We start from the raw sequence: 13500 nt of genomic DNA on the forward strand, positions 1-13500 counted from the left end.
TTCAATAATACAGTGATCAGTTAAAGGAGCTTTGGAGATTAAAGTTTCAGAGATAAATTCCTCCAACATATCCGTAACAAGCCAGTAATCAATTCTAGATTTTTAGCGGTACCATTAGGCTTGTACCAGGAGTATTGTTTTTTCCTTGGGTTTTGAGTTCTCCAAATATCAACCAAGCTGTTATCTCTAGTAAAATTTTCAATAAGGGGATTAAAATGGTGATTATTAAACTTAGAGGGCCATCTATCTTCCCATTCATCTGGCACCATATTCCAATCGCCTCCTATTAAAATAACATCAATGGGATGGAGTGCTTTTAGTTCATTCATCTCTGAAGTAATATCTTCAAGCATTTGCGTTTTGGGCGACAGACTTGTGGCCATATATATTAATTAAAATCAAAAAAAGACTTTCAATCCTTAGAACAGCAATTAGCCAGTGACCTTCTCTATCTGCTCTGTGTGTGATTACATCCCCTGGAAATCTATGAAAACAAATAGCAACACCAGCAGACCTGTTGCTTCCATGGCTGAACAATATTCAATCACCCCTGGGACTAATATGTATTAGTCCAAAAGTTCACATCTGCATCAGAAGAATGAGTTTCCTGTAATAGTATACAATGTGCTTTCCGCCCTTTGCAAAACAAAAATAAAGATTTTCTTTTAACCAAGTCTTTCAGACCCCTCACATTTAACGAAGCAAATGAAATAGTGCACTTGAACATTCAGACAAAAATAAAATGAACAAATCTAACAATAAAACTCACAGTGTTTACAAGTATAGAGCTTAACTTACTCTTTTTAACAAGCAACTGTGTCCCGTATTACCATCTTTCACTCATTTGTATATTCTTGTAACAAAGTCTGCATTTTGTCAGCCAATTTTCCGACCCTCTATGTATCCGTGTGGTCTAGTAGGCTCGTTTTCCTTCCCATTGAGCCTGTTCAATCTGCGGCCACAACTTTTTCCTTGCCTCTCTGTCTTCCAGTTGCATCATCTCTGCGAAGCGGACACCTCTCTCCTTGCACACTGGGGAATGCTTGCTTATGCGCCAGATCTCTTCTTTAACCAGCCTCCGTACGAACAGCACAACCAGTGGTCTGCTGCAGTTGTTCTCCTTCTTTCCAACCCTGTGTACAACGTCGACAGCTTCTTCTAGCTGGCGCACTTCTAAGTTCGGAGCGATTTTTCTGAGGAGCTGTATGGTGTCTGCTCGGATGTTCTCATCACATTTTTCCTCCAAACCTTTCAGCTTCAGGCACCACCGCATCTTGTATCTTTCCTGCTCTTTAATTCTCTCTTTTAGTTCATCATTCTCACTTTTGAGGAGTTGGTATTGTTTTTCCAGTTCAGTTACTTTTTCCTTGCATTCCTTGACTTCTTCTGCATTAAACTGCACCGCATTTGTCAAGGCAGCTAACATGCAGCTAGTTTGTTTAGCCTGTTCTTTTAGCTCATCAAAGTATTTTTCCATACCTTGAATAGCTTCTAGTATGGTGAGTTTGGAGACCTCCATCTCGCTTTTGCTTTTCTTGCCAGATGGAGGCTTGCTTGGGGTCGGTGGGGCAGACCCAATGTCTTTTCGTTTGGCTTGCTTATAGCATAGTTGTGGTCGCAGACCTGCTCCGCATGAGTCGACATTACCTCCAAATCACTCGGCATTTGGGTCTTCATGGCGTTTCCATCAGGTATTATCAATTTAGCAGGCTTTAGTACATTATTCGGATTCATTTCAAGTTTCTGAGTGTACTTTAAGAAAAACTTTGGGACAAAATTGTTGCAGCCTCCGACTCGAGTTGCCGTTCAACACGCCATCTTGCTGGAAGTCCAATCAGTTGAATATTCAGAGAGTCAAGATGGATCAAATGCGCTGCCAAACAGCGCTGAGTGGAGTGGGTGACCGGTCCAAGATGGCGGCCCCACAGCTCGTCAGCACCAATAGGCAGTAGCGGTCGATGCGGCGTCTACTCTTTATATGTCTATGCGCACAACACCCCATCACAAAACACAACGCAGTCCCTGGGTGTTTGGAGAGGTTTCCCCGAACACTAGCGGACTACATATACATATACATACATATATATGTTGTGGGCTTGTAATGTTTCATATGCAAGCTAAATGTTCCCAATGGAGTTTTGTAAATTGAAATGTGAAATAACAAAAAAAAGGGGGAGACAACGCTTCCGGTCAGTGGGGTTCAGTTTCCAGTCAGGACTGATGTGTAATCTAAAAAAATCTTATGTTCATGAATAGACCACAAAGAAAAACGTTCCAACGGGGGTCCGGCAAGATGGCGACCTGGTCAGACGCTTCCTTCTGAGCTCCTCAGTATCCCCGAGTACTGGACTTTAAATGAACTATTAAAACTTACTCATTTTCAAAACAAGAAGTGAAACGTTTTTCTTGTGTCCGAAGCTTCAAAGGTAGGCTTACACCACCTAACGGCCAAGTAAGAGGACTCTATCGTACCTCCCGAAGCTAACGCTGCTAGCTAAAAACTTTGCTAGCAACAAGTGCTACAATGACCAAAAGAGATGCAAGAAGCCAGAAAAAAGGAACACTGCTAATGGACAGCATCCCAGACCACGCTTACGCAGGGTTGTGCACTCCATTACCTTCTTCTCCTCTTAAAAGTCCCAACCCGAAAAAAATCTACTCTGAAATGGAAGACGATGCGGTCTCCAATGCTGACATCCTAAAAGCCATTAATAATTTGAATGACCGCTTTTCCAAGTTTGAGGAAAGGGTATTAAAAAACTCCGCTGAGATTGTGGCAGTGAAAGAAAACATGAAAAACATAGAAATGCACTGCAAAGGAACAGACGACTCCGTGAAGTCACTGAAAGACCAGTTCAACACCATGCAGGAGAAACAAGATGATGCGGAAAGGTACAGCAGGAGGTGGAATCTCCGTCTCCTAAATCTCCCTGAGAAACAAAATGAGGATGTAAGAAGAGAAATGCTGGAGATCATCACCCAGATAATCCCAGACGACAAGAACAAGCTTGGATTTATGATCGACACAGTGCACAGAGTCGGACGACCACAGTTCACTATGCGCACCTTCGGATACAAGGTATGGAGAGCATCTCTCAACACAGATGTCATGAAGGAAAAAAAACTTCGGATGGTGGAAGATCTCACTTATCAGGAAAAACAATGCAGAAACAAACTTTGGCCTCTCGTCAAGCAAGCAAGCATCAAGGGAAAAAAGACCAGACGGCAGGGACCTGTTGCCATTATTGACGATCCACTGAGGAAGTCTGTATGTCTCTGGTTCAGATGTTAATGTGAAGCCCGTATTTTAGATGACTTGTTTTCTATACTTGTTCTTTATGTAGATAAGGCTTTATGCTCACTTCTTTGGTTAAAAAAAAAAAAAAGTTTAATGTTGTTCTCTAAGGTACTCGATACTCAGTGTTTAATACTTGGAAAGTATTCTCTAACTCTCTGACAGCCTCATTTCAGAGTTCTGTTACTTTATAGTTTCATTCACAGACATCCAATTCCTAGATTTCATTACCTTTTTTTTATTTCCTCTCATGGCAGACTATTTTAGTTCTTTGAAAATAATATCTCTCAATGTTAATGGTATTCGTGATGTTACTAAAAGGAAATTGATTTTTATGTTTTGTAGACGAAAAAATGCTGATTTAATTTTTTTTACAAGAGACTCATTCAGTTGAAAGCGATGTTAAATTTTGGAAAGCACAGTGGGGTGACCAATTTTACTTTTGCCATTCCTCTCAACAGTCAGCAGGTGTAGCTATCCTCCTTAACAAATTCAGTGGTGATATAATTGAATCACTCATGTCAGATGAGGGGCCCGTTTCACAAAGGAGGTTCAACAAACTCCGAGTCTAATCCTGAACCTTGAGTTGATCTAGCCTAAGATAGGAAACTCCGAGTTTCCGGTTTCAGAACAGGTGATTTGAGTTAGTTCAGTCAACTCAGAGTAGGTTAACTCAGGGTTAAGCGCGTGCACCACGACTATAAAAAGCCAACATCAATGGAGCCCCGATTCGACGAGTCACCATGGCGACGGGGAAGAGGAGGGCTGCGTTTTTTACCACACTGGAACTCGAACTCTAAATGCGCTCATACGACGAATTTGAGCATGTTTTTAGAAAAAAGTGTAACACCGCTGCAGCTGCAAAAGAGAGGGAGGCGGCGTGGGGGAACATTGCTGCTCGGGTCAATGCGTAAGTTTAAACGTAGTCCTTTGCAATCACAATAATATTACAGGGGAAAACTGCTTGAATGGCAGCTCATTAATTTATTTCATGTAGGTGCAATCCCGCGGGGGAGAAGTGCACTTGGTAGCAGCTCAAGATGAAACATAAAAACATTGTTCAAACAGGTAAGACACGGCATAATTTAATGGGGGTACCTCATTTTGATCATGTGTTATATTATAAAGTAAATATTAAGTGGCTGTTTGACTGTGCAGTTGTTTTATCACCAACATAATGCTGCGCAAAGAAACGCAGCGCAACACACAATATCTGCTGGGATGTGAGAGCATGACTCCGGCTGGTAATGTTGCAAATGTAAAGACGGATTAGGTTATGTATGTAGATGATGGACTGTGATGTGAAACGGTACCGTTCAAAAACATAATTGTCGGGAAATGCCAGAACATCTATGCGCGGTCTGATAACCATCTCCCGACGAATATTTAATTCCCTGCGCAGCAATGCTGCACCTTCATCCACGGGATCGTTGTCAAAAGGACATGTTAGTGAAAAAAAGTGCCTACTGACTGATTTTTTTAAATAACAGACGGCAGAACTATGTTATCCCAAAACTCGCCTGCTGACGAATGAATGAGGAAATCAAATACCGTGTGCGGAGAGGGCGGAGACAGAGAGAAACTCGAGGTTCATTGAGAAAAACCTGGTCCCGACCAGGTTAGGTTCATAGAGTCTGTTACTATGGTAACTGACCGAGAGCTTAAGTTACCTCTCTCTGTGAAACGGGCTAGAGTTACCCCTCTTTCTCTGGTTTGAGTTACCTCCCTTTGTGAAACGGAAAACTCAGAGTTTCCTTCATTTCAGGCTTAACAAACTCGGAGTTTTCACTAAACCTGCTTTGTGAAACGGGCCCGAGGGCAGATGGATATTTTTGACACTTAAACTGAGTAACTCTTATTTCATAGTTTGAACTTATATAGCCACAATCACCCTGCTCAAGCCAAGATTATGTTTACACAACTCTGTGATAAACTAGCTGCTTTTAAAAACAAGTACAAGGAAGCACACTTTATCATTGGAAGTGATTTTAATGATGCTCCAAATGATCTCATCGACAGAATTCCGGCAAGAACAACCCAAAACTCAAGATTTAAGAGTACAGCCTTTATTTCTGAACAACTCCCAGTTATAGATGTCTGGCGCTTCTTAAACCCAGGCAAAAAAGAATTTACCTGGAGTAATGCTAACAGATCTTTGACTTGGAGAAATTTCTGTTTAACAAAACTACAGTTGAGTTTCGATTTGATGAGAAAAATATTATTTTTGGTTTTTCTCCTCAAAATAATAAGTATAACATTGTGAACCTTTTTATCTTAATGGGCAAATTTCACATTCATAAAGCCAAGATGTCTAAAGCAATCCCGTCATTTACATTATTTTTAATTGAATTGAAACTTTATTTTGGGTCTCTGAAATATATAGAAAATAACAAGAAAGGCTTATCTGCCCTTCAATTTTCGGAATACCTTGATTGAGTTTGTCTGCCACTTTATGTAAATATTTACTTTTCTAACTTTGTGTCTAAGTTATTATTTATTCGTTTAATTTTTGATCCTTACTCCATTTACTCTTTTCTTTTCTTTTTTTCTTCCTCATCCCTGGTTTATTATATTAATTTAATTTGGAAATGTCTGATTGTTTGTGTATACTTTACTCCTGTTAATATACCTTGTTCACTGTTGAATTTAAATAAAGCTTTAAAAAAAATGAATAGACCACAAATATTGTTCACACTGTGAAATAAAGTTTCAAGATGTCAATAAAAAAACTGATATACTTCCGGGTCATTTCACGCAGATCGGAAACTCTATTCGACCCCTACCCGGAGATGTACAGCCACCTTTTCCGGCCATGTGACTTCTTGGACTGTTTGGGGTCGCGCGTCTTTCAGTGTTGGCGGGTATCTGTTGGGAACCTGCTGCAAAGCCTCTTTGTTTAACACAGAAATAATTTACCTCGACAGATATTATTAAGAAAATGTGTGACTGGACAGGAGGCAGAAGACATGAATCTCACAACAGCGAACATGACAACTGGTACGTGTTTAATTTTGTAGTTTCACCTAACGTTACTTAAATCATCGTTATTACGAGATTCCATTGTCTTCATTCACTCAATGGAGGGCATTATGTTCAGCTGAAATGCTTGCTTCGAAATATATTTTTCCAGATGTTTTGCTTGCTGCAAAACACATCTGCTGGTAACGTATGATTGACTAGTTACATAAGCGAGCGCTGATCCTACACCTTTCCTGCGGTAGCTATAACGTTAGTACTTAGTTTGTATCTAGTGACGAGCCACTCCTATCACTGGGACGTACACAACCTGTTTAGTTGTTCGTGGCATGTGTGGAAAGACTGAGAAAGGGGCGGTAAACTCGAACGTCGAGTAAAACAGTACAAGTATTTTGCCGCTTGAATTATAATTTTGCTCTGTGGTTATGTAATCACGTTGATAAGATGACTAATGTATATAGCATGAACCGTAAACCCAGTGGGAAACGACTGTCTGTCGGGATACAACTGAATTAATATAGCTACCTCGCGACCATAAAACATACCCTAAACAGGGTTGGGTGATGGATGAACAGACGATCAGAACATTCGAAAATAGGAAGTAGCAACTTTTTAACGAATTATTTATATTCGATTAAAAAAACGAAAGCTGGTTTATTTACTAAAATTATGCCTCTCTTGTATTATCATTACATTACATTCGAGTCACAAAAATTACTTTCGTTTTCTTTAAAAGATAACGTTCATCAACTGGTCATGTTAGCGCAACCCAGGAGCTTACACTTAAACCACTGTTTTAGCTTTATTTTCAGAATCCTCAAAGAAACTATTTGGATGAAATAAATACTCCGTCCGCTAACATTACACGATAACAAAGATTTTTACCCTGTTTCCTAATTTGCGACTGTGTTTCTTATCCAGGTAGCCGACGGTCTACCACTTTGTTTTGATTAAAAAACGTCGCCATTAAATACTTTAGCTAATTAAACATAGAGGGGCATGTAGTCTGCAAACCAGTTCTGCATTTGATGCATTAGGTAACAAGGCACATTTGGGTGTGTATTGCTGAACTTAGTACTGTATTGATTGTTCGAGACAGGTAGAAATCATCTTTTGAGATATGCCCGTAGTGAAGATTTGTAAAAATTAAGTTGAACATATGCTTGTATATTTGTATGTTTAAATACAATTCTTTATTGTATCTTCCCTGCCTTGGAGCTATGGCCCTTCTCGGTGGTCCCACTGCAGGAAGAGAGGGATCGATGGAAACCTGCGGGCCAACAGAGAGGCACACGGTCATGATAGGGAAACCAGTGGCCACTCTGACAGTAGACATGGCAGGTAAGAGTGTATACCCACAAGAGAAGTATATTTACATTTATATGTGCAAGTGAGCCATCTTTTTAAATAAATCTACACACAGTTGTACACAGTGACAGGTGGATGAAAAACTTAAAGCAGCCCTTCAAGGCTGGGGCTCAAGCTCTCGTGTCCATTGAAAGGCTAGGGCACCTGCATTTTCTATGTTACGTGTCTTTACTCTCACTAAGAGGTGTGCATTAAACCAAAGAGTTGTTGTTCAGCATGTTACTGTAAACTAATTAATAGAAGCATTGTCCAAAAAGCCTAGATTTAAATTTTTTTGTTGACTCAAAATATGGATGTAGGTTATTAGCATAGTTCAGGTCTAGTGTCGACTGTGAGTGCATGCATTTTTAAGATGGGTATAAATTTAATTACATTACTGCTTTGTATTAGGTGGAAATGCTCTCATAATTTTGATTAGGTATTTCTAGTGTACATCACCATTTATCTTAATTATTATCCTGTGTGCCAATCACATACTTAAGCTGAAAAGATTTAAGAACTGTCAAACTCAGTCAAGTGCCTTCTGCAGCATCAGGGACATTTGAAGCTTATCGTCATCAGTCACCTGGGATTTTTTTTTATTTGATACAAGAAGAATGGATTGAAGTGGTAGTTTGGAGTTTGGAGCTTTGGTATCATCTGTCCATCTCTGAAGAAAAAGCATTTTTGGAAGTGATGAATGAGTATTATCAATAAAAACTCTTAAACTGATTTAACTTGGTGCAGGCTACTATGGGCAGTGTTTTCGCACATTTTGTGTCCCTGGGTTAACAAGCTGATCACAGGCCTGTGGGTAGCCACAGCAGCATCTGCAACAGTAACTTTACATTCCCCTCATTATGTTTACTCTGGTATGTACCCCTTGTGTTTTTTTTAGTTTCACCACTCCAGAGAGCACAGGCCCAGTGTCTCGCTGTGGTAGACAGGCTGACTGGGGCAGCCAGGTGGAGGATGATGAGATGAGGAGAGATGTACACAGAGACATGCAGCGGTAACCAAACTCTGCCTCTGTTTCATTGGTTTTTTCTCTGATTTTAAGCACCCTCTTCATTGAGTGCCAACTTCACTGATTGTGTGTTTAGTTACAGGAGAAGGATACTGGGTGCAGAAGTCACCCAGAGAGAGAGAAAGACCTCCTCTGGCTCTTCTGGGAGGTATGTCACCATGTCTTTTTATGACCATTAAACTCAAAATATTAATTGGTTGATAAAACAGTCTTCTGAATGCAGGCCAACATGCTATGAAATGCATTACATCTGATATTTAGAGGTTCCATTCACAATTAGTCGGAACCTGTAGCACCTTTATTGTTTGAGTCTATTTGTGTGAATGGGTGGTAAACCTGTCTGTCTACTGCAGCTGTGACTCCAAAGAGGGAGAGAGCATGGAGACTGATGAGGCTGTGTTACTACGACGACAGAAACAGATAAACTATGGCAAGAACACACTGGCCTACGACCGATACGTTAAAGAAGTTCCAAAGTAGGTCTATGCACACACTCACTCACTCACTCACTCACTCACTCAGTCCGTTTTTTATATATATATATGGGTCAGTGACAAATATGGGTTGGCAAGATCATTCAGGTCTGTCAAAATGTACATCTTGTGTTCATGTTGGTTTCATGTCATTTGAAATCACATTTGTACCATTTTTTTTTACAAAGATCACACGGAATGTGCCTGAAAATGTCAAATGGTGTAACCGAAAAAGAATGATAAATTTGAAATGTTTAATCCACCTAAAATGCATATAAATGCAGCCATAAAAATAATTACCTGATTTTAAAATATCACATGAAAATAGATTTTATAAGGATTACCTCCAAAGTTAAATTTTAGGCTTTTTTAAATACATTGAGTGGGATATATACTGCGTTATGTAAAAAATGTTTAAAAACATGTTATTGCACTGCACTATAGAGGGTTACTTTATATTCCACATTAATTTTTCTGTATATTATAATATTTTCATGAAAAATACTGGTTACGCCAATTGACACTATCCAGTTACACCACCTGACTATGTTGCTTTTATAGTCAAAGGTCACTGTTTCTTGAAAAAATTGACACTGAAAATCAAGAATGACAGTCAAATGAATTCAAGCTTAATTGAACTTTATTTTTTTCAAACAGTTTAAAAGAGACAAAAACGTGTGTGTGTGTGTGTGTGTGTGTGTGAGTGTGAGAGAGAGAGAGAGTGCATGAGTACGTAACTCTGTGTGTGTGTGTGTGTGTGTGTGTGTGTGTGTGTGTGTGTGTGTGTGTGAGAGAGAGAGAGAGATAGAGAAAGAGAGATGGAGAGAGAGTGCATGAGTACATAACTCTGTGTGTGCGTGTGTGTGTGAGAGAGAGAGAGAGAGAGAGAGAGAAAACTACCTTTCACGTCTTTTGAAACTACTTAATTCTGCTACATTATTAAATCAATAATTAATACTTTACACTTAAAAATAGTTCCACATAGTAAGTAGTTTATATTACAACATAAATCAGCATCATAAACTACTGATATTTGATAAAATTGACCTCTAACAGAGAGGTTTGTAATAGGAGTCAAATGGTGTAACCAGTAACACCATTTGACATTTCAATTTAAAATCGAATTTGACAGGCATTATTATGGACACATATGTACACACACGGCCTTTGTGTGAATATTTCAAATATAATTTTTAAAGTAAATACTCATTTTTATAATTATGAAGATTAATAAATGTTTTCCTGGGGTCATACCATTTGACATGTAAACATAAGCATACCTGACCGTACCCCAAAAATGTAAGATTATCTCAAATTTGAAAGTGAGTTACTAACCTTGGCACATGGCAGTTAGTTTCATCAGGGGTCCTTCTCTGTGATGTCATTTCTTGTCACATTGTCTTCTTGCATCATATTACCAAAATAGCTCCTTGAATGGTGGTTCTGAACAACTGTGTTTTATTACTTTTATTTACTATTAAATAAATCTAATGTAAGATTATGCCAAACTAGTTGATAGCATGCTTTTTTGAAAATTTTAACCTTTTTAAGCAAGTTAAACAATTTGGTACCAAGTTTTTAGGGTTACACCACATGACATTTTTGCCATTATCCCCCAAATATTCTCTCAAAATATATTAAAACCATATATTTTAGACTAGGTCTTCAAAAAAAGGAATGTATGCAAGTAATAAAGTTAATTTTAACATTTTAACCTTTTTAAATGTAAGCAAATCGTATGGACACAAAAAAATAAGCGTATATTAATATATAACTTTTTTGTTTCCATTGTATTTCTTTTCCTTCTTTGTTTTCCAGACACATGCGTCAGCCAGGTGTTCACCCAAAGACTCCCAATAAGTTCAGGAAGTACAGCCGTCGCTCCTGGGACCAGCAGATTAAACTGTGGAAGGTCAAGCTCCATGCCTGGGACCCCCCAGCAAAAGACGGCCAAGACAAAGTCCTCAATAACATGTAGGAAGATATTTGGCCTTGAACAAGATACAAGTCACCTGAGGCCTGTAGAGACCAGATCCTATACACAATCTATCCATTATCAGTCCACTGTTCATCATGTTTATGTGTTTTGTCATTTGTGTCCATTTGTGCCTGCAGTGAGGAGTTGGGTCTGGATGATGTAATGGACATTGAGCTGGACTTCCCAACTTTGTCAGACTCCCAGAACGCCCCAGCCTCTCTCACCATATGCAGCCTTTCATTGGAGGTGAGTTTGACTGTTCAGTAGAACTGCATCACACCATATCTGAAGCTAAAAAACAAACAAACAAACAAACAAACACTTCTTTGTGACTTCAGGGGATACAGTAGACATAGGGTTGAAGTTAAATGGGATTAAAAACCCTTAGAAATCTATTTATGTTTTCTACATTTTGAAGTAGCAGAAATTATTAGCGCTAAAGTTTTAGTTACACATTGTTTGATGAGTCCATGATTTGTCGATAATTCTCTAACAATCTCCCAGGAAGTTTCCAATAAATAAATGTTATTGTAAAATGATTTAGTACTTTGTTCATTTGATAAACATCCAATAAATTAATTCAAAGCGAGTAAGAGTCTTTTCATCAGAGCACAGCAAGTCAGCTGAACGTGGAAAAATTCCTGCATTGTTTGTCAACAAATATAGAATTCAACATCTATGGATATTGATGTTTCCACATTCCGAACATTACATAACAAATAATGATTTTCTGTGGAAATCGACAACTGCTTTTAAGGTCAACACAGCTAACGTAACTCTAAAAACTCAAAGCTTTGTCTCCAGTTTCTCTAGATTGAGTACGAAATTCCCAGAAAGATCATTATTGCAAAATTATCCATAAAGAAATCCTGTGTTGACCTAAATTAGATGAATATGTGATTTACCCAGTGAAATATCATATTGCAGCAAATAATGAAAACTTCGTTATGAAGAATTGCGAACAAATGAAGGGGAGAAAGTACACATACAATGTGCAGTCTTTCCATCTGTTGTATATTTTATTTGTTATAGTAAATCTGTTGTGTGAGACATTAACACAGAATATAGAACAACATTACCTGAAGTGGAGATCCTCACTTAAAGCGGAGGGAAAAAAACGCTTCTTTTTTGAACTTGGTTACTTGTGCTCTCTTGCTCAGGGTGAAGACTGTTTGGGGACTCCAATAAAAGTGCAGAAGACAGAAAGCACAGCAGAGCGTGACATGGCATAGCTCACCATTGGCCCTCTCCAAGAATCTCCAATAACATGTACACACACATCTCAAATGGTTCACCCCCACCCAATCCTTAATGTTACCCAGAATGACTCTGCTCCAGATAGCAGTTAATCTACTCAGGGAGTCCTCTTTTATGACAAGATTTTCATTCAATCAGCACTGATATGTGGCCTGGTCTTGCAGGCATCACTCATATGCAATTGATAGGTCACATAATTGCTTTTTAGATTGCAAGAATACATAGAAACTGACTGTGATGAAAGGGCTCTCTAAATACTTTAAAAAAGATAGGCAAACCAAAGGCAAAGTATTTTACTTTTAATGATTGATATTGACAGGATTTTTTTCAAGTATGTACTGATGAGCATTACTTCAGTTATATTGGGCTGTTTGTTTTTACATTGGTTGTTTTTTAATTCAAATGTTACTGTCTTTCATATTGTTGTTTCTTTCATGATGAAGAATTTCAAATAAAACAAACTTGAATGTCTCATTGTCTTTATGACCAGAACTTTGATGGATTAATACTCAATGTGTCTTCCCAGTGCCATTGATTATTTGACACGAGCAGCTACTGAGCTTAATCAGTGTGTAAACTTTGTTACCATTCATGGCTTTATAGTGGAAGCACTCAACTCGTCATTGCTCTGTGTATACTATTAAATTTATGATAACTAGCCCTGTAAATTAAGCTTCCATTTACCTCTACCAGAACTTCTGTTTCATTACTATCCTTGCTGGACTAGGTTATATTTAAATAACTGAACGTTAAATGTTAAACCAAGATGCTCTAAGTGACGCTCTTTGTGACTCCAGTTGGATAAGTATCTGACTTCTGGTTTGTAAACTATCTTGACTCAATGGATCTCTGCAGTCAGCTATTCGTGAAATATTTTGTTGTAACGTCGACAGTGACTGTGTGGTGGCTATCATCGTTTCCCACTTGGGCCACAGAAAAGCATTACTTTGAAGAAAATGAACCTGAAAACGAGATGTTCTCAAATATAGCAGTGTTCACTCATCAAGCAAGCAGCTGTTGAGGTTGTCAACACAACACTTCTGACCAAAACCTGATGACCGGTTAAGTACTAGTGTCTATTTTGATACAGTATCCGTAAATCTCTTTACCAAAGGTGCGCGCGCTATTCCCCTGTTGTCTTCAGTTT

General features: G+C 38.6%; 1 protein-coding gene across 2 annotated transcripts; it reads left to right on the forward strand.

Annotated features, from left to right (window-relative positions):
* The first annotated feature begins 6094 nt into the window (after positions 1-6094).
* On the forward strand, positions 6095-12832 carry slbp (stem-loop histone mRNA binding protein). 2 transcript variants are annotated; one of them, XM_076738337.1, is made up of 8 exons: positions 6095-6292; positions 7490-7612; positions 8517-8630; positions 8722-8793; positions 8999-9121; positions 10937-11092; positions 11234-11342; positions 12257-12832. In XM_076738337.1, the coding sequence occupies exons 1-8, from the start codon at positions 6234-6236 to the stop codon at positions 12326-12328; spliced, it is 828 nt and encodes a 275-aa protein (XP_076594452.1). In that variant the 5' UTR covers positions 6095-6233; the 3' UTR covers positions 12329-12832. The 2 variants fall into 2 exon arrangements, with proteins under 2 accessions (XP_076594452.1, XP_076594453.1); XM_076738338.1 differs by having other exon boundaries at positions 8728-8793.
* Positions 12833-13500: the final 668 nt, after the last annotated feature.

The sequence above is a fragment of the Chaetodon auriga genome, chromosome 9 (genome assembly GCF_051107435.1).
Source record: "Chaetodon auriga isolate fChaAug3 chromosome 9, fChaAug3.hap1, whole genome shotgun sequence".
In the NCBI taxonomy this organism is placed as follows: Eukaryota; Metazoa; Chordata; class Actinopteri; order Chaetodontiformes; family Chaetodontidae; genus Chaetodon; species Chaetodon auriga.